Genomic DNA, 21,593 nt, shown 5'->3' on the forward strand with positions numbered 1-21,593 from the left:
GATCCTAGCAAGTTACAGGACCCACTGTTCAGCTAGTACGGTATCTAGAAACATTTAACAAAATTCAAGCACAGAAAAGCATGTCTTAACCAAAAAAATTAAGAGATTCAAAATACAAGTGTCTTCACTAGGGTTGGGTTTCAGTTTTCTGAATGGTATTTGTTTGGCACAAATAACTTCTTGAATATTGCAATCAACCTATCCTGGTTTATTTTTTGCTACCCTGCTTCCTTTTATGTTTAGGGCTATGTATGATTTTTGTGACTGAAGTAGCCTCTTTACTGAGTCTTAAGTATAACAGTGTAAAGGGTCTCAATGTCTATGAGAGAACACACTTTGCGCTTCTGTCGTGCTTTTCATACAAGGCTCTTACACAACTTTATAAATAATGAACGAAGCCTCATACACCCCTGTGAGCTAGGGAAGTATTATTCCCATTTTTCAGATGGGCATCTGAGGGCTTGTCTATGCTTAAAACACTACAGTGGTACAGCTGTGCCGCTGTAGTGCTTCAGAGTAGAAATTACCTACGCTGATGGGAGAGATTCTCCTGTTGATGTAGGTAATCCACCTTCCTGGGCGGCGGTAGCTTGGTCGATGGAAGAATTTTTCCATTTACCTAGTGCTATCAACACGGGGCCTCAGTCGGCTTAACTACAGTGCTCAGGGGTGTGGATTTTTCACATGCCTGAGGCTACGTCTTCACTATGGGGGGGGGGTCGATTTAAGATACGCAAATTCAGAATTCGACGTATCCGAACTGACTTACTCCGCTGTGAGGACGGCGGCAAATCGACCTCCGCGGCTCCCCCGTCAACGGCGCTTACTCCTACCTGCGCTGGTGGAGTACAAGCGTCGATTCGGGGATCTATTGTGTGGACGCAGAGAAAGAACTGACAGAAAGGAACTGCAATACATGACAGTTCGTTAGCAAGAGTCAGGCTAACTGTAACCCTAATAACGCGAGATTTGTAGAAGCGAGGATTGTGTGAGGCGGGTGGGAAAGAACTGTGTGAGAAGTTGTTGCGACCTTGTGTAGATAAGGTGTAGAAGACCTTGTGTAGATAAGGTATAGAAAATATTGTATGTAGGCTAGAGTCAAAACAAGTGAGGAAATAAGATATCAAGATGGCCTATGTATAAACAAAATGCAGCTGTTCCTCATTATTTCTGTAATGAAAGGTATAAATGCTTGCTGTAATTGGTTACCTGAGAGAGACCTGCTTAGCTCTCTCCCTCTGCACAATTGTGAGAGTTAATAAAGCATCTAACTTGCTGTACCTAAACAAAAGAGTGAGAACTCTGTTTTTCTCCGACAATTGTCACGTCCCGACAAGATGCGATAATTCGATCCCGAGAGATCGATTTCCACCCGCCAATTCAGGCGGGTAGTGAAGACGTAGCCTCAGCAGAGTAGTTATGCTGAACTAATTTTCTAGTGTAGATGAGGATTTAGTCACTTCAAATTTAGGTTAGGGCCCTGATTCTCAGCAGCTCTGCAGTCTCTACATTCCTTAGATACAAAAGTGTACATCTACACAGAAACCCCTCCCACCCCGTGACAGTGAGTCTCAGAGCCCAGGTCAACTGACGGGGGCTTGCAAAACTAAAAATAGCTGTAGATGAAGTGAAGCCAGGGCTTCCTCCCCCTCACAGAGGTTCAGAGCCTGGGTTCTGGCCTGAGCCTGAACGTTGTTTGTCAACACAATTTTTAACCATACAGTCAGTTGACCCAGGCTCTGAGACTCACTGTGGTGAAGATGTACCCTAAAGGTATGCCTACACTGCAATAAAAGACCTCTGGCATGGCCGCAGTTGGCCCAGGCCACGTAGGCATCGACTCCGTGGATGCTCCGGGGCTGGAGCACCCACGGGGAAAAATTGGTGGGTGCTCCCTGCCCCTCCACCTAGCGCACCTCCGCCTCCTCCTCTGAGCACGCCGCGTGCCCACTTTTCCCCCCTAGCTCTCAGAGCTTGCGCCGCAAAACAGTTGTTTTGCGCGGCTGCGAGGGAGGGGGGAGGAGGGGGAGCGTGGCGCGCTCGGGGAAGAGGTGGGGTCGGGACGGGGATTTTGGGAAGGGGTCTAATGGGGCAGGGAGGGGTGGAGTTGGGGCGGGGACTTTGGGGAAGGAGTTGGAATGGGGGCGGGGCAGGGTTGGGGAAAGAGTGGAGTTGGGGCGGGGCAGGGAGGGGGCAGTGGTGCGCGAGCACCCACCGGCGCTGGGGAAAGTTGGCACCTATGCCAGGCCGGCTGATTCAGGCTCACAGGACTCAAGCTGCGGGGCTATAAAATTGCATTGTAGAAATCTGGGCTTGGGCTGAAGCCTGGGTTCTGAGATTCTGCAAGGGGGAGGAACTCAGAGCCCAGGTGCCAGCCTGACTTTAAATATCTACGCTGCGATTTTTCAGCCTTGCAGCCCAAGCCACGCAAGCTCAAGTCAGCTGATGGGGTTCTGAGACTCAGTGTCGTGGGTTTTTAGTTGCAGTGTAGACACGACCACAAGGTCTAGAAAACAGCTAGATTCCCCCAGCACAGAGAGATTCCTAAAGCGGTGAAGGGCCAGCAAAACAGCCTTTCCCCTCTTGCAGCTGTCACTGTAGGGGTTGCTGGGGGTGGTATAGGGCCCAGAAGAGAGGTGCTGTGGGAGGAAAAGTGTGTGGCTGGGGTATTCTCTGCGCCAGCTGTTCTGGGCTTGGAAGGATTAGACTTTTATTGGTAAACATCGATTTCATCACACACAAACAAACAGATAACAAGATATTTCCACTAACAATAACCAAAATTTACAGATAGGCAAAGTAAGAAAAATGCTGCTTGAGAACTTATTAGTGTTTGATTTAATGATATTTACTTTGTATATTTTGACATGTGACATTGACTATTGGTGTTTTAAAGATTATAACACTTCAACTTTTTGAATCTGAACATCTGCTGTCATTCAATAATTATTGTCTGGACCCCCTCCCCCATCCATAATGTCTCACAGCTATGAAAATTTAAATAGATTAAAATAAAAAAAAATAGAGCCCATCATTTTGCACAACGGTGAACATTTAAATCAATGAAAATTAAATATTCTTAAAAATATTTAAGAATTTATTATGGGGGTCCCTAGCCACTGTTTGCCAGAAGCTGGGAATGGGTAACGGGGTGAATCACTTGATGATTACCCGTTCTGTTCATTCTTGTGAAGCACCTGGCATTGGCCACTGTCGGAAGACAGAATACTGGGCTAGATGGACCTTTGGTCTGACTCAATATGGCCGTTCTTATGTTCTTATAAACATTGATATTATCTGTTGAAATTATAAAAAAATAAAAGCTGTATTCTGCCAAGCCTACCAATAGGGGGCCTTGGGAAGCTGCCGTAAAAACCTGCCCAGGGACTGCTCTAAATTATGCTGGAGACTGACTGGGCCCCAACTTATCCCACAATCCAGGAGGCATGAAAGGGGCATACAGTTGCCTTTACCTAACTTCTATGCACTCCCGTGAGTCACAGAACAGAACGTGGTCCTAGGGCTGTAATGACCAGTCAATGTAATTACGATCTGATGGCTCGGTGTGGGGGTGCTATGTGAAAAGAGCTGATGCTCTCAGTCCACGTTGTAGTGAAGCAGGAATTCACATCACAAAAAACCAGCCCCCACAATTGGCTCTCTTGGCAGACTCAGCAAGGATTGAATGGCCAAGGAGACTGAATGAGGCTCTCAATCTTTTGCTAATCCATATGCCACCCTTAAAAGGAAAACAAAAACTAAATTGCTTTTGAATATATGTTGCTTATATGTTTTTAAATTACTTGCTTTGACTAAGGTCATGAAGCTGAAAGACATTCGTGAATAGAAGATACAGTGAATAGAAGATGCAGTCTTCAAAATTTCATTTACTTTTCCATTTCCGTTACTGGTTACTCTGGACTAGCATAGGGAAATTGGGAGAAATTAAATTAGCAGGTAAGAAATGTATCCTTCAATGGTGCAGCTATCATTAATTTGTAGGAGACTAACAAAAAACAAAAAAAAGGCGAGAAATGTGATTTTGCACCTGTTACCTCAAAGCTCTTAATTTATGTGTAGATTACCAGTTCACTATGCACCCCATTCAGTAACTCCTCCATGCATGAAGTTTCATGCAAGCAGCATCTGCAGAATTGGGACCCATTAGTGCCTTTGGCTATTTAGTGGGACATTATTTTATGAGGAATAATGATCTTGTGGCTATAACACAGGACTGGGAGACAGAAGATCTGATTTGAAGTCCCATCTCTAGCACAGACTGCTCCGTGCCTGTTTCCCCACGTGGAGATGATTCTTTATTGCCTTGCGTTTTATGTAGTCATCTACATCTATGCAAACAGACTGCTAGCATTTTAACACCGCTGTTTCTCTATTTACATAATATAAATGACTACAAGGTCCAAGGCAATAGAGAATCTGGCCCAGCAAGGATGGTCTAATGCTCAGTTCATTACTGTTCGTAAAGCACTTTGAGACCCTAGGATGGAGATCATCATAGAACTTCAAAGTATTATTATTTTATTATCACACTTGACCCAAAAATTAGCCCATCCTTATTTAACATTTTTCTTGATCCTGATGTTAGGAATCATTAAAAAAAGGGATAGAGAATAAGACAGAGAATATCTTATTGCCCTTATATAAATCCAACGTACGCCCACATCTTGAATACTGCGTACAGATGTGGTCTCCTCATCTCAAAAAAGATATACTGGCATTAGGAAAGGTTCAGAGAAGGGCAACTAAAATGATTAGGGGTTTGGAACGGGTATGAGGAGAGATTAAAGAGGCTAGGACTTTTCAGCTTGGAAAAGAGGAGACTAAAGGGGGATATGATAGAGGTACATAAAATCATGAGTGGTGTGGAGGAAGTGAATAAGGAAATGTTATTTACCTGTTCCCATAATATAAGAACTAGGGGCCACCAAATGAAATTAATAGGCAGCAGGTTTAAAACAAATGAAGTTCTTCACACAGCACACAGTCAACCTGTGGAACTCCTTGCCTGAGGGGGTTGAGAAGGCTCGGACTATAACAGGGTTTAAAAAAGAACTAGATAAATTCATGGAGGTTAAGTCCATTAATGGTTATTAGCCAGGATGGGTAGGGAATGGTGTCCCTAGCCTGTGTTTGTCAGAGGGTGGAGATGGATGGCAGGAGAGAGATCACTTGATCATTATCTGTTAGATTCACTCCCTCTGGGACACCAGGCATTGGTCACTGTCGGTAGACAGGATACTGGGCTGGATGGACCTTTCGTCAGGGCTGGCTCCAGGTTTTTTGCGTCCCCAAGCAAAAAAAAAAAAAAGGCCAGAGTGCCGCCCCTTGAAAAGGGCCGCCCCAAGCACATGCTTAGAACGCTGGTGCCTAGAGCCCTGCCTTTGGTCTGACCCAGTATGGCCATTCTTATGTTCTTATCCTGAAATATCCATCAGTTCTGAACAGAATCTGAAACACTGATACAGTTCCATTTTGTCAGCTGGGTAAGCCATTATCAAGCATTCCAGAGCACCGGTCACAGGCATGTGTGAGCTTTGAGACTGATTTTCAGAGTGCAGAGCACTCATAGTTACTTAACTGGAAATTGTGGGCACTTCACCGTTTTGAAAATCAGGCTTCCTTTGTGCTGTCTCTTCATTCATCCAATTTCACACAAATGAGACATGCAATCCTCCAGTATGAAGGAGGAAATTTTCCTAATTCTAGGCCAATTAGCCTTTGAGCCTTTGAGTAGCAGACAAAATGCTGAGGTTTGAAAGAAGAAGAAAGAAGCCCGGTCATGCAGATCTCCAGTCCTGTTGGCAAGTCACACATCAAGCAGGTCTGCAAGGATTCTGCTGGGGTTTCTCCTCCTGGCCACCAGGGACAGCTATGTTGAATTGCAGATCCCCAAGCTGCCTCTCCCCTGCTCTTGGAGCACCTGGAAGGAGGAGGTGGTTCCCATTGGCAAGGGAGCCAGGAGGAGGAGGAGGAGGAGTGACTGGGGGAGGAGGCAAGGGGGAAGCTAGCTTGGAGAAGGAGGGGGACAGTCTCGGGATATAGGCTGGGGACAGGATGGGTTGGGGGAAGCATGGGGATCAGAATGAAGCAGGAGCTGAAAGGGGACAGGGCAGGGTGGAGACGATTAATGCAGACAAGGCAGAGTGTGGGGTGGCTTTAAGATAACAAGTGGTAGAATGGGGGAGGCTGAACCAAGCTCCTCCATGCAGGCTGCTCCAGGATCTCCTAACCCTGCCCTATCAAACATCGCTCCAGTCCGAATATCACTACTCATCCCCCCAGCAATCCCAGGCTTCTGCCAGCTTCCTAGTCCTCATGTCACTCTGGTAACCCCTGTCCCAGGCTCTCTTATCTCCTCCCCTCATCACTCCCTCCCAACTGTGAGTTGCCCAGGTGAAAGTCTCCTGGATGAAATTCTATGGCCTGTGATACACAGGAGATCATAATGATCTGTTCTGGCTTTAAAATCTATGCTGTGCCTGTTTCTCATCACCCTGACTGTCAGCTCAGCCCTGAATCTTTAATATCCTATGTCCTTTTCATCAGGTATGAGTCTCATCTTCTGTTTTTATCCCCCAGGCTTGTCTGTTAATGCACAGATGGAAATGGGGAGCAAGAGCTCTGCAAAGTTTAATGGAATCCCCGAGGGGAAGGGGCCTTACTCTGTTGGCTGCACGGACCTGATGACTGATTACACGATTCAGGTATGACAGCCAAAACCTTCCTGTCACTCCCTACTTTATTTTGACAAAAGTCACAAGTCCAACACTGCAGCCTTCATCATACTATTAGGTATTAATTAAATGAAAAGATCCCCTGGTTCTGATAGGTGGAAATTCACCCATGCAGAGGGGCAGGACAAAGCCTGCTTAAGCCCCCAGGCATTTTACTTTTTGTGAACAAAATGTTTCCTATGAATTAATTCTGTAAGAGTAATGACACAGGCTGGCCACTGGGGCACAGGAGTATCACTGGAAGTGTAAGGCTGTAATGACAGGGATATACTGTCAATCAGCAGATTCTGTCAGATACGAGGATATAGATTTTATAAACTGAAATTGGCCGGCAAAAATGTCTGGATATAGACATCGTCCTTTAACGTCCAAAACTTTGGAGAAGTTCAGAATTGAATCCTTATCTAAATCTAAGCTTTGTAGCTTGGACCCATCTCTAAGCACAATTTAAGAGCCTGATCCTGCTTTCCTAGTTAAGGCAATCCTCCTTAGCCAAGATCCTCAAAGGTATTTAGACACCAAACTCCCACTGAATTCACATAGCTCATTATAGTGAATTATTTGGAATGGGGCAGGAAAACTCTTCCTCATTGTTCCACGTGGCGCAGTGCACGTGGGAAACGCAGTTTGCCACCTCATGGAATGAGCCAGAGGTCCTTCCCCTGAGATATGCAAGACCATTCAAAGAGAGCCCCCATACCTCTGGGTTCCTGGCACCTGCCCCCATCCTTCCTGGCAACTTAGCTCCAATGAAGACCCACCACCAAGGTCTCCCATGACTTCAGCTATCCCCATCAGAAAAGTCCCCCTAGCAGGGCAAATGAGGGATGATATATACCATTTCTGCTGTGTGTTAAAAAGTAACAATTATGGAATGTGTACCTATTTAAAAAGAAAGGTTACAGTCTTCAGAATTGGTGTAGAACCATAACAGAAGGAAGCAATTACATCTCTCAAGTTCCCAAGAATGCAGATAAAGTTATAAGCAGTTAATGGGCCTGCAGCCCATTCAGCCTAATCAATGCTGATTTGCAATTTCAGATACAGTAGCCTCACAGTTTTTCTACTAAAACACTCTTGCCCTTTGTTATTGGTATTTCCTGTAGCATTGGCATTGCATTTTTAAACTCCAAGCAAAGCTATTATGGTGGAATTTGCTTGTAGTGATCGTGGTGAGTAGGGATCATTTGGATATTTTGGTCTGTGAATTTTATAAGGATTTATTCTGTGCCTACATTACATAATGATTGGGTAGTTAAACTCTACCATGCCAACTGCTTCAAATTAGCTTTCATGCCTTTATTAAGTAAGTGATCTGGATTATTAACATTCTCTAAAGTCTAGATTATGAACTTTAATCACACTGGTAACCAACTATTCACCTGAGTAATGCAATAAGGACTTATCAGGTGAGTAACTCCTCATCGCTGTCAGGGTTTTGCAATCTGTTCCTAAATAAGCCTTTGTCAAAAATGATCATTCATTACGGTGTGTTGTGTAAATGGAGAGAAGATTAATCAGATAAGCTCTTCATGTGCGTTGGGTAATAGATCAGAAACTTAATATTCAAGCAACCTGAAACTGTTTTTAAAAGTCCAGTTTAAAATAAGTATTGTTCTTAACAGCCATCTTGCCCTATTGTTTAGGACATTCTGCATGCACTCCTACAATTAATTCACTGAAACACAATATAATCAGAGAGATTTTGAATAGTGTGCTCCAATGTCACTTTTGTCCTAAAGAGCAAGAATACAAACTGTACATACTTTTTATCTGACAGACACCTTATTACATTAAATTACTTGTACATAGTCCCACCCTGTGGTCCTTGCAGAAGAAACATTCCATTGAAAAAACCTACCCAATGGCTTACATGGTTCACAAGAAGAGCAGGGGTGTCCAATTGGAGAAGAGAAAGGACCCAAAAGGAAGGAAATTGAGAAGGGAGAGAGAACAGTGGTAAGAGTTTGGGAGAGAGAAAATACTACTAAAAAAAATGCACAAGGGAACAGAGACCGCAGCATATATGAAAACATCTTGAAAGAGATTGGTTTGGAGGGAAAAATAATCTGCAACATTTAACAAAGAAGAAACACTATAGAAAATTATTAATGGTAATATTTTGTATTTACGCAGCTTTCATCTGTTGCTATCAAAGTGCTTTACAAAGAGGGTAAGTATCACTGTCCTCAGTTTAGACAGAGAAACTGAGGCACAGAGGAGTAATGGGCACACAGCAAGTCAGTGCCTAAGCTGTGTATAAAGGTCAGATCTCCTGACTCACAGTCTGTGCTCTATCTGCTGGAACACATTGCCTGAAACAAGTCTGAGGGAAATGCAGGCTCTGAACATGTCTGAAGAAATATGATGCACGAGGAAAATAGGAAGAGAATAGGGAAAGAAGGAGAAATAAGAGAAGGGAGGCAGCAAATGCTCTAAAGTTAATAGAGAGTTTGTATTGTACATTTTGAAATAATGCTTTAATGGTAGTTTAGCCTGGGAGGGAATGTTATCTAACTTTAGCTGGATGCCAGAGATCATGTTTGTTTGGTTCCCAGGTATGAAAAATACAGATACATTTGGTGGCGATCAAAACTTATTTTTTATTGTTAATTTTCTCGTTGGACTCTCTCTTACACCTTGTGGTATCATTTTAACATGTTAAATTCTTTGGTAAAAATATTTTTATTTTTTAGCAGCTTCAGTGAGAATCTATTTCTTTTTCTGATTCAATCACAGGGAAGCTTCTTTCGTCTGTATTATCCTTCGCAAAATGGCACAAGTAGTGAAGAAACCAAGTGGATCCCCAGCAGTGAATATTATCGTGGACTTGCTGACTTCCTCAACGTGTACCGGGTGTTAGGAGAGACATTTTTTCAGTACTATGTTGGTAAGATGAGTTTATTTCTAATTGCCTTACTGGTGAGACACTGTGTGCTGTAGTCAGTTTAGTTATGGCACCTGTACGTGAGGAATGTGTTAATACTGCAGGAGCTCAAGGGAATTTCCTTTGCAGAACTGTTTCTCCTCTTTTTCCTATGGGGCAATAATATTCAGATGACTGTGACTGTATGTTTCACTGCACCATGTGCCCAAATACCACTGTCATGGGTGTCTGGGAATATTCCCAGTAGTAAGCCCTATGGGTAAAATTCATCCTTGAGCAAAGGGCCATCACTTAAACCCTATAGGGAAGTTTTTTGAAAGCACAAAGGGGAGGCTAGGTGCCCAGCTTTGATTGAAAGTCAGCAGGAGTTGGATGCCTAATGGCCTTTGTGCCCTTGAAAGTCTTCCCCTACAGAATTTAAGTGGGACATAGGCCTGATGCCAGCTCTCTGTATGGGGGGAATTTCACCCTTTGCCTGGTAATACATTTTTGTAGGATCAGGCTTTATAGTGCAGAATACGAACTAAGGCCTTTGCTCTTACTTGCTTTGTGTATCTCCCTCAAATAATCTAATTGAAATCAGTGGGTCAATCTGAGGAGTAAAGCAGCTACTCAAGATAAGGGAGGGTATCTGAATGTCTCTCAAAGAAGCGGTTACGTAAGAAGCCGCACTAACTGCAGATATCCTGTTTTGTCTAGGCTCAGTGACTTGTCCTGCAAAATGGAATGCTGCTTTCAAGCCTGGAGAGAAATACCCCCTCATTATTTTTTCCCATGGACTTGGAGCTTTCCGGTAATGCTGCCGTTTGTGGCCTCAGACCACATGGGGACAAGTGACTCTCCAATGTAACTCCACTGATCGCAGGGAGGAATTTAGCCCAGGAAGTTGACTGTTCTTGAGAATGGTTTTGAACATTATTTCAGTCAAGTTGTGTTGGATCCATCACCGCATTAGCTAAAACTGGTTTTAAAAACCAGATCCTCAGCTGGTGTAAAGTAGTATATCTCCATGGAAATCAATGCCAATTGATAAAAACTGAGGGCCTGCTCCAATTTTGGTTTACTTATGTTTCCCTATTTGAAAATACTTGTTTCTTAGGAGTGTTGTGAGAATCAATTAATTAATGTTTGTAAAGCACTTTGAAGATGTAAAGTATTATGCAGATGATATTATTATATATAATCATTAGTTTCTCTTCCTCAAAAAATCCTCTTCAAAATGGGTGTTGATATAAAGATAGAGAGGCTATATGGCTTAGTGGACTGGGACTCGGGAGACCTCAGAGGGATTCCTGGCTGAGCCATTGGCCTGCTGGGTGACCTTAGGCAATCACTTCCCTGCCCTGTGCCTCAGTTTCTCCATCTATAAAATGGGGATAATGATAGTGACATCCTTTCACAAGCACTTTGAGTTCTATGCATGAAAGCACCATATAAGAGCTAGTTGTTATTAGTAATTATTATTATTTATGTGGGACTTTGAACATGTTTTACAGACTTCCACATAAAAATCACTCCAGTAGTAACTTGAGAAGGAAAGGAGGCATTGAGCTACAATGTAAAATATTAAATTAGGTGTAGTACAAATATGGCCTATATGTTATTTCAGGAGCAAGGTATTGAAATGGTGTATTTAAGCAGTGTATTTTTTTGATTTCAGGACTATATATTCTGCTATCTGCATTGAGATGGCATCTCAGGGTTTTATAGTTGCTGCTGTGGAGCACAGGTTTGTATAGTAAATCTGCTTTTTTGGCTTAGAAGAGGCGAACAGTTATTTCACTAAGTCCTATGCTTATAATTTGCTCTTGCAAGGTGCTGTGTGCAAAACCTGAGACCTTCTTAAATATGATAAATACTTAAATTTGACTGGGAGAGATTATTTTTCTCAGCAACGTCTTGAGTCTAAAAGACGCAAAAAGAACATAGTGTTTATTGTACAGTATAACTTAGATTTATTTAAAAAGACTAAAATAGTATTAATTTTCTTCAAAACCCAAGTAATTCCCATTGTTCAACTCTCAATCTAAACAAAGAGCAAGTTACTTGAATTCTTTGACTAGGGTAGCTGTCAGTTGTCTATGTAATTTTTTTAAATGCACTATTTGTGGCTGTTTAATATTAGACCCTGTCAAAACAAGGTCTGTTTTCTTTTCATTTAGACTTTATTATATACATTTAATTATAATGCTGCTCTAGTTAGTTTCTTGGTGCCAGGAGCCAGTCTTTCTTGATGGGGGTGAAATCCTAGCCCCATTGAAATCAACGGCACCAGTCCTGTTAACGTCAATGGAGACACGATTTCACCCCTGAAGTCCCTGTGGGTTGAGCATTGTTGGCATGAGTGTGAACTAGCCTTCAGAAGTAACTTTTTTTCTATATTATAGAGATGAATCCTCTTCTGCGACTTACTACCGTAAGGAGAATCCTGTTTTTGAAGCACAAGAAGAGGCTACAGAAAATCTGGAAGACGAATGGATCTATTACAGAAAACTAAAACGAGGTGAACAGGAATTTCCTCTACGCCACCAACAGGTATTTGTTGTGGAATGCTGATCTAACAAATGAGGGAGATGCAATCTAGCACCCAATAGGTGCTAAGGGATTGCTTAAAGCTGGCATATTTGCAAGGCCACTAACCCATCAGGCTTCCTACCTCAGGCCAGGTCTACACTACAGACTTTTACCAGCATAGCTATGTTGCTCAGGAGCGTGATGAGGTATGATTTGTGACCAACATAGCTATGTTGGCAAAAGCCCCTAACATAGTTGTGGTTCTAGCAGCACAACTGTGCTTTTGGCAGTATAGCTTATTTTGCTCAGAGGTGGGGGAAGCAGGGAGGCCTCGAATAAGCTATATCAGCAAAAGAGCAGCTTTGCTGGCGTAAGCTGTGTCCACACTAGGCATGCTTAACAGGTATAGTTATACCCACAAAGCCTTCCAAGTGCAGAGCTGGCTGCAGAAGCATGCCAGCAGTTTTTCTTTCTTGATCCAATCCCCACTTATGTCAGTAGAAGTCTTTCCACTGATTTCAATAGGCTTTGGATGAGGTCCTTAGTGAATCTCTGGTGAAAGTGTACATACCAATAAGGCAACAACTGACATCTCATATATACATCCAATATCCTATTTGTGAGCCTAAATTCATGCCAGTTAGAGAAATGTTGGGAATAACCTGCAGCGTTATCGCCCGTTGGAATGATCTCTCTGGTGGAGCTTAGCAGGTGTTTCTTTCAGGGATTCATAGTGATTTCAGTGGCACACAGGCCTCGTGCTGGCCAGCTGCACGGGGGCGAATTTCACCCTCACATAGAAAGCTGGTTCCAAAGAAAGAGAAAAATATTATTTTTCCTGTTTGGTAAAATATAAAAATCAAAAGGAATGCAAAAACATCTCACAACCATCATTAGGTAATGCGTATACACATAAGAAGGGCTCTCCGACTGGTTCCCACTGAGGGCTTGTCTAGATGAAGACAAACAGTATATTAACACACTTCAAAGCTCCAGTATAGACAGGGCAAGTTGTCCTGTAATACAATAGCTCATTCAGGCGAACCCCAGAAGAGAGACAAGGGGTCATCTGGACCAGACAAGTTTTAAATACATCTTTTATCCAAGTCCTGACAAGCCTGCTCCTGAAAAGTACTGACTCCATGGGAGTTGCTCTCATGGGGCTAAATTCACTCTTGTGAGCGTGATCTCACTGCCACTTCAGTCCTAAGGGCCAAATTCTCTAAACTAGTACAGCTCCTTTAATTTGTTTCTATTTATGGATCCAAGCTCCGAATCTGCAAAGTGCTTATCTTTGAACATGAGAGTAATCCCAATGACTTGAAGCTCTAGATGTTTCTAAGATTTGTTCCTAAGTGTTTTAACTGAATGCCGGGTAGCTTGTTTTTTTCGTCCAGAAGAATCATTGTTGTTGTCTTTTATCTATGTCTAGTTGCAGCAGAGAACAGAGGAGTGTATCAAAGCTCTTGACCTAATTCTTGGTATTAATAATGGAAATCATGTAGTGAATGTACTATCTTTAAACTTTGATTGGACTCTGTTAAAGGTGAGTGAAGAGACCCAGACTCCTTTTAATAATAGCTTGATCACCCATCTGTTTTCTCTTTGAGATCCCCACATCAGCCAAATATATTAGTTGTATAACAGTTTCATCTCATGCAATCCTGAAGCTGTGTTTTTATAGCTGCTGTCATTCTATTTCCATTGCAGTAGTCTCTAGCTTTTAAAATAGATATGCCGTAATGACTAAAAGTGGGGAAAGGAATGTTCCTTACAGTATCTTGATTTCTTTTCCAGGAGTCTATTGATGGTGACAGAATAGCTGTGATGGGACACTCTTTTGGTGCTGCCACAGCCATTAAGGCTCTTAGCAAAGACGCTAGATTCAAGTAAGTATCATAAAGCAAAGGCAGGTCCCAGGGCTTTGGGATGGTATCATTCTGCATTTAAGCTTTTTGCTTTTCTAGGCTATGTTGAGATCTCATTTAACTAGTACTAACTGTAATGATTACAGCAATTGTAAAGAAAATGGCTTTGCTTACTATGGACAATTTTCCCCTTACCTACTCCTGCTTCTGTGAGCTCCGGGGAGCCAGAACATCTGGATCAGACTCACGTGCTTCCTCATTCCTTGGTACCTTGTGGAAGTGTGTCTGCCAGAACTTCACAGGGCCAGGGACAGGACTGAGTGGAACCACAGCCTGCTCCCTGCCCTACCAAATAGATTTCCAGTCTGAAATGAAAGCATGCTAACCCTTTAGGAATTCTTTTAGCCTGTTTATCCATGTACACCGTAACTCAAAGCACACTGAGACTACCCTATGAACCATTCTGCATCAGTGATATGATCCCATAGCTCCTTTTTTTGCAGGTGTGGCATTGCCCTGGATGCATGGATGCTTCCTCTAGATGATGACGTTTATTCCAGGGTCGAACAGCCATTGTTGTTTATCAACTCAGAAAAATTCCAGTGGGTTTCAAATGTTCTAAAAATGAAGAAACTTGACTCCACTGGCAAAATAAGAAAAATGATCACTATCAAGTAAGTATTACAGCACTATAGTCCTGTTTTCTTCTCTAGAGACTGGATTCATTGCTTGTAAAATCTACAGGAGGAAAATTACAGGCTTCTAACCAGAGTTGGTGGTTTACCTGTAGGAATCTAGCGGTGCCAGTTATTACAACCTCACCAGAAGTATTTACCATGCAAGGTATTTTCATTTTCAAATCTCTTCATATAAAAGTCTGGCGTCATAGCAAAGGGCTTTGTGCACAGAATCAATACAGACTTCCCGTGTCATCCAACCAAAGATGCAAGATATCTATTCTATTGTATTCAGGTTCTTATGCTGTGGCCATCACCATGGTATCTGCGTAACCTGGCTGTGAGACTGGGAGCTAGAGTAGCAACTGCAGCCCATTGTGCAACACCCAGGTGGAATTTGTGACCAGTGGATCTGCATATCCCAGCCACTTCCCTGGACTACTAGCGAATCCTTTCAATTGAAGTTAGGTGCTTAAATACTTTTGTAGAGCTGGGTCATGAGACTTGCCCAAGGCCATAAAAAGAGAGTCCTTTTTGAGGCCTTCACCTCTCCTAAGCAGAGAACAGCTAAATTCTAAAAATTCCTGACCCATCCACAGAAGGCCCTGAAGGTGATGGGGTGGAGAAGAACATAAGAAGCCCACACAAGGGGTTTGTATTCCTTCACTGACACAGAGAACAAGGATGTTGATAAACTGGAGAGGGTTCAAAGAAGATCCACAAGACTGATTAGATTAGAAAACATGCCTTGTAGCGATAGGCTCAAGGACAGTAAGTAGTGAACGGAGAACCGTGGCCACTAAGAGCTGCGGGGCGCCATGCTGGCAGACAGTCAACGTCTGCACAATGTCTCGCGGCCCACAATCAGCTTACCCTGATGGGCCGGAGGTTGCCCACCACTACTCAAGGAGCTCAATCTGTTTAGCTTAACGAAGGCTAAGAGGTAACTTGATCACAGTCTATAAGTATCTACATGCGGAACAAATATTTGATAAAGGGATTTTCAGTCCAGCAGAGAAAGGTAAAACATGATCCAGTGGCTGGAGGTTGAACCTAGACAAATTTGGACCGGAAATAAGGCATACATTTTCAACAAGGGTAATTAACCTTTGGGACAATTTACTACGGGTCATGGATACTCCATCACTAGCATTTAAATCAAGATTGGATGTTTTTTCTAAAGATATGCTTTAGGAATTTTTGGCAGGAAGTTCTATGCCTGTGTTATACTGGAGGTCAGACTAGATGATCCCATGATCCCTTCTGGCCCAGGAATCTATGACTCAATTAACAGTTTCAAGGGTCCTTCAAGGGGCATTTGGAGAGCGTGGGGAGCAGATCCAATGAATATGATTATTTGGCTCCATTAGATAACACATCCCAACCAACTGGGCAAGAGCTGTTAGGGGCAGATGATTATTGCAGCCCTAAGGATATCAGATTCAAAGACAAAACTGCGGTCCTTGACTTCAAGACTGCTCATGTAGACATGTACCTCAAGACAGAATTTACCCTTAGGGTTCTTCTACACTTGAAAGTTATTCCGATTAAGGCAGGATTTGAATTTAACACACAATAGCTATTCCCAAAGACAAGCCCTGAAGCAGCAGTAGCAATAGAGGAATACAAGTCTCCTATCCCAATTAAGTATATAATCCATGATTATCTTTGCAAATGACTTGATTTACACACATTACCTTTTATTACAAAACTGCCTTCCTATGAACTTATTTAAAACTGTCTCTTTTCTGTTTACAGGGGATCAGTACATCAGAGTTTTCCAGATTTTACCTTCCTGACTGGTAACTTTGTTGGAAAGATTTTCAAATTAAAGGGAGAAATAGACCCAAACATAGCTATAGATATTAGCAACAAAGCTTCATTAGCCTTCTTGCAGAAACATTTAGGTAAGTAGCAGTATTAAAAAGTAGTTTTGTTTAAAAGGCTCAGGTGACTATTAAATCCTTTATGAATAAGCATTAATCAACTCTTTATTCCTATGCAGCTCCTCAAACTAACCCACTATTTCCTTTAGGCCAAAAATTAAAATGTGAATTATCTCAGTACTTGCTAACCTGCCTCTTGCTGAAAATGTGTGAATGCTTTGATAGTTGACTTTTTTCTCCAGGTTTGTAACTTGACTGTAAAAAGTTTCTCCCAGCTACAAGATCGGGTTAAAGTGCCTCAAGTTAGGAACATTTACATTTTCCTCATTTTGTTCATTTCTAATTTATGAGATGTGTAAATCGTTTAAGGTTTCCCCACTTCATACTTTATTTTGTTCCAACATCTTCCAAACCAGTTTGATTATAAAAGATGAAATTGGCAAGGAATTAGCTCATTAGCTGGTAGTTTGATTTTAATTAATCATTTTTGCATTTGTCTCCTTCAGACAGTAGTTGTTTTGGTCCCATTTGTTTTGCTTCCACATTCCACAGGTCTGAAGAAAGATTTTGATCAATGGGACGCTCTCGTAGATGGCGAAGGACATAATGTCATTCCTGGAACCAACATTGATCTACCCTCAACTCAGCCTGAAACACTAGAATGAAGAAACTGATAATACCAGGCATACTAAAGCACTTAAGTCTTCAACAAGATCTTACTTAGTAGTACTGCTGGTCAGCTACTTCCCACAGCTACACCGTTTTTCTTTCTCTTACTGTGCCTCACAGTCACCTGTATTAATATCTCATTGCACTTTGATAAAAGAGTTGCAGGGGTTTAAATTCGTACCAGCCTATAAACTTACTCTTTAAAATACTAGAATAAACTTTTGCTTTCTACCAATTAAATATTAAATCAGCTATTAGATGGATGTCTGGCTCTAAATTAGGAAAGAAGCAGTGTTGCCTAGTGTTTACATCAGGCGACTTTTGTTCTGGCAAGAGTTTGAGCAAAATGTTTAACCTCTCTGCTCTTCAGCATCTCCATCTTTAACATGGAGACAATGCCTAACCAGTATATCTGATGCTCTGAGCTCTCCAGCTGTAGAGTGCTACATAAGTACTAGAAAAAAAATTTAGTAGGCCTAAGTTAGCTTGACTTCAAGAATATCGAACGGGAAGCCCAGATTCAGTTTCTTAAGATTCTGATCCCAAATGGAGATATTTTGTAAAATCCATTTCCACCAGCTACCAGCACCACTGGAAGCCTCTGGAGAGCAATTGTTCTTGGGAGAGTTCCTGTAAGATTTCTGGAAGTTTGGCTCTTCTTGTGAAGTTTCAGTTCCATCTGAACTGCAAACTGAAAGAAGGCTCCTTCTAGTTTTGGATTTGACCCAGAACCAAAATTGCCAGGACAGATTGGGATCTAGGGACTTTAATCACAGTCTTGCCTCCCAAAATTCAAACCAGTTTGGATTGTAGGTGCCACCTATGGTATATTTAGTAGTTATATACTTTAATAACTGATTCTGTTTTTAGAAGCCACACTGCACATGCTTAAGCATTCCTGCCATGCTCTAGGAAACCAAAACTGCACACAACTTGGCTGAAATGTTTCCCCTCAAATGACAGACTAATAGAATTTCTTGTCAAGATTACAAAACACATGGAGCATTTGGGTTGGATTTTTCCAAGCAACTAAGTGCCACAAGCACAAGTCATCGGGACTTGTGCACCTTCTCCATGCAGCTTTTGTCTGCTTTGTAATCATCAGTTGGGGCTGATCCTGGAGAGAAAACTGAACTCTCGAGGCAGCGTAGTCTTCATTTTTAAGAGTAATTCTTTTGTGTTCATATACGTTTTCCTGCTTTGTACAAATGCCATCTCAACATATTGAGACACGCACAATTACTATTAGGGATGCTTTTTTACATGTTATAAGAAAACTGTAGCCTAGTTCCAGGACAAGTTGCAGTTTTCTGACATGGTGTGTGCCACTCCAATACAAATCTACGTTTTCAGCCATAAACAAGCCCTTGAACTGGAATTTGCTGTACAAAGGGAAATAGAAAAATTTACTTTTAAGCTACATTATCTCCAACTGAAAATTGTGTTTCCTTCCCCCCAAGGGGTCATTTTGTGTCTGTTAGAACTCAGGAGCGGTCCTTTTTAATTCCCCCCCAAATAAACACCTCCCCCCTCATAGAATCACTATTCTGGCAAAGGACAACTGAACTTTCATAGAGCCATTAGCAGTCAGAGGAAGAGAGCTTTAAGACCATGTCTATTGCACAGATAGAGTACTGTTCCCCCTCAGTAGAGAACCTGTGGAGTGACCTAGGGGCAGGCCATTAGCCCCAGTGCTGTGATAAAATTTCATTTTTAGGACTGCCAAACAGTCATTATTTGTTATGTACACGAGTTCCCCAGCCACATTACCACCTACTAGAGATGGTCTATTCCCAGTTCTGCCCATGGCATTGTCACCTTCCCCTTGCTCCCACCCTGCCATTTGGCACAAGTAATTAACACACATACTTCCTCGTCAATACCCATTTGGTTGATATATTTAGAATGCTATAGCTATGATACCATCTGCATGATCAGCCACTGCCCTTTCCCTTCTATCTTTTCTAGAAGGCATCGTCTGACAGTTTTGTTTTCATAGCTGTGGCAAGTAGCAGCTATAGTACTCCTAGGCTATGTCCACACTACAGACCTTACAGCAGCACTGCTGTAAGGTCTCCCGTGAAGCTGCTCTTTGCCAGCAGGAGAGTGTGATGGATTCGGTCACAGAGACCCCCTTGGGACTGTCACATGATGTGCTGAAACTACCTCTGAGCCAGTTTTCCCTGATGGCTTGGGACTCGAGAATCCTGCCTTGTTGAGCCAGACACGTTAGCCTGCTGCAACACAGACCCAGGGTCTGAACCTCGCCCCAAAGCTGAAGACTTAACTGAATACAGCTCAGCAAGTACTCTTGACTCCAGCACGCAGACACCCAGCTCCCAATGGGATCCAAACCCCAAATAAATCTGTTTTACTCTGTCCGCTCTCTAGAACACTGATAGAGAGATATGCACAGCTCTTTGCTCCCCCCAAAGTATTAAACACTTACTCCGAGTTAATTAATAAAAAAAAGTGATTTTATTAAGTATAAAAGGTAGGATTTAAGTGGTTTCAAGTAACAATAGACAGAACAAAGCAAGTTACCAAGCAAAATAAAACAAAACACACAAATCAAAGCCTAATACATTAGGAAACTGAATACAGGTAAATCTCACCCATAGATATGTTCCAATAAGCTTGTCTAACAGACTGGACTCCTTCCTAGTCTGGGCCCAATCCTTTCCCCGGCACAGTTCTTGTTAGTTTCAGCTCAGGTGGTAAGTAGGATTTCTCATGACTGGCAGCCCCCTTTGTTCTGCTCCACCCCCTTTTATAGCATTGACCCAAGGCGGGAATCCTTTGTCTTTCTGGGTTCCCATCCTTCCTTCTAAATGGAAAAGCACCAGGTTTAAAATGGATTCCAGTATCATATGACTCACTGTCAATGGGATTTGTGTTCCTAAATCACAATTGCAAGGAAAAATCCTACAGATTTGTAGAGAATCTACTTTACTTGATTATGGCACAAAACATGTTTTCATCTTAATCTTACCAAACTTCTTAGAATTCTGACATATTACTCATAGCATGGCAGCGTGCCTTTGCCTTTAACAGAAAATGGTAATATCTAATGAAACTTGCTCTGTTCCACAGCAGTTTCCACACATGCAACAGAAAAAGTTTATTTCACTCACCATGCTTACAATTCTACAAGTAGGAACAAAACCTTCAAATAAAGTGAGAACAAGTGAGTCAGTACTTTTGCATACAAATTTGCAGTGTTTGGAAACATTTAGAACAGTGCCAGATGTTGGAACTGGATAATGGGGGATGGATCACCCAAATTGCTCTGTTCTGTTCACTCCCTTTGCAGCATCTGGCACCATCCAGTGATGGAAGAGGATACTGAGCTAGATGTACTCCTGAGGGAATTCTGTGCCAAAAAGTTAAAAATCCTGTTCACAATATTTTAAAATTCTGCATATTTTATTTGTCAATAAACAAACATGGAGGCTCCAGCATGGCAGTGGGGAGCACAGTCCACTGGCTGCACGGAGGTGGAAGATCACCCTGCAGTGCTGCCTCCACCCCACCCCCAACACAGACTTGGCTATGAGGTTGACCCAACTTTGACAGTGCAGGGGCCAGGCCTGCCCCACAAACACCCCAGGGCCCTGTCCCTCCATGCCAGGTGCACCAAAATAATAAGCAAGAGGGACAGTCTCTCACACATGCCCAACCCTGGCCCCCGATCCAGGTGTGGGGCAAGAAGGCTCAGTCTGGCAGGATCCAAGTGTGGAGGGGTTTAATGCGAGGGGATCCAGGTGCGGGGTGAGACGGTTCTGTGTGGGGTAATCTGGGTATGGGTGGCTTAGTGGGGGATCTGGATACAAAGCGGCTTGTTGAGGGGTTCTGAGTGCAAGGGGAATAGCACTCTGAAGGTGATGCTGGGGGAGTGGGGCTTAGTGTGGTGGAGGTCCAGGTGCAGTTGGTTGGGCTCAATGGGTGGGGGTCTGGATGCAGGGGGGAGGACCTTGATGGCAGGGTCCAAGTGTGGGGAGTGAGGCTTAGCGGGGGGAAAGAGGGTTCAGGTGCAAGAGGGCTCTGGATGCAGGGGATGAGGTTCAGCGGGGGGGGGTTCCAGTGCAAGGGATTCTGTGGGGGGGATTCTAGGTATGGGGGGGGTCTAGATGCACGTGGGATGAGCAATAGGGGCAAGCAGTAAGAGGGGGTGCAGAGCTTCCTGCAGTCAGGGGGAAGTTTCAGGGGGTGAGTCTTACCTGGCCCCGACGGCTCCTTGGTAAGGGAAGAGGAAGTTCTGGCCTCCCCCCCACCACTCCTCAGCCCAGCCAGAACTCGAAGCTGAGCCCAGCACAGGGTAGGAGCCAGCAGCTTGG

General features: G+C 43.0%; 1 protein-coding gene across 2 annotated transcripts in view; it reads left to right on the forward strand.

Moving 5' to 3' along the window:
* The window catches only part of PLA2G7 (phospholipase A2 group VII), a 28,949-nt gene extending 11,436 nt beyond the window's left edge, over positions 1 to 17,513 (forward strand). Inside the window, exons 2-12 of one of the 2 annotated variants that reach the window (XM_054021799.1) lie at positions 3,818 to 3,957; positions 6,601 to 6,725; positions 9,495 to 9,645; positions 10,342 to 10,435; positions 11,303 to 11,371; positions 12,030 to 12,177; positions 13,589 to 13,702; positions 13,954 to 14,045; positions 14,528 to 14,698; positions 16,460 to 16,608; positions 17,140 to 17,513. In XM_054021799.1, coding sequence (XP_053877774.1) covers positions 3,867 to 3,957; positions 6,601 to 6,725; positions 9,495 to 9,645; positions 10,342 to 10,435; positions 11,303 to 11,371; positions 12,030 to 12,177; positions 13,589 to 13,702; positions 13,954 to 14,045; positions 14,528 to 14,698; positions 16,460 to 16,608; positions 17,140 to 17,252 — 1,317 coding nt within the window. In that variant the 5' untranslated portion in view covers positions 3,818 to 3,866 and the 3' untranslated portion in view covers positions 17,253 to 17,513. The remainder of the gene's footprint in view (positions 1 to 3,817; positions 3,958 to 6,600; positions 6,726 to 9,494; positions 9,646 to 10,341; positions 10,436 to 11,302; positions 11,372 to 12,029; positions 12,178 to 13,588; positions 13,703 to 13,953; positions 14,046 to 14,527; positions 14,699 to 16,459; positions 16,609 to 17,139) is intronic. The other variant, XM_054021800.1, reaches the window with a different exon arrangement.
* Positions 17,514 to 21,593: the final 4,080 nt, after the last annotated feature.

The sequence above is a fragment of the Malaclemys terrapin genome, chromosome 3, assembly GCF_027887155.1.
Source record: "Malaclemys terrapin pileata isolate rMalTer1 chromosome 3, rMalTer1.hap1, whole genome shotgun sequence".
Lineage (NCBI taxonomy): Eukaryota > Metazoa > Chordata > Testudines > Emydidae > Malaclemys > Malaclemys terrapin.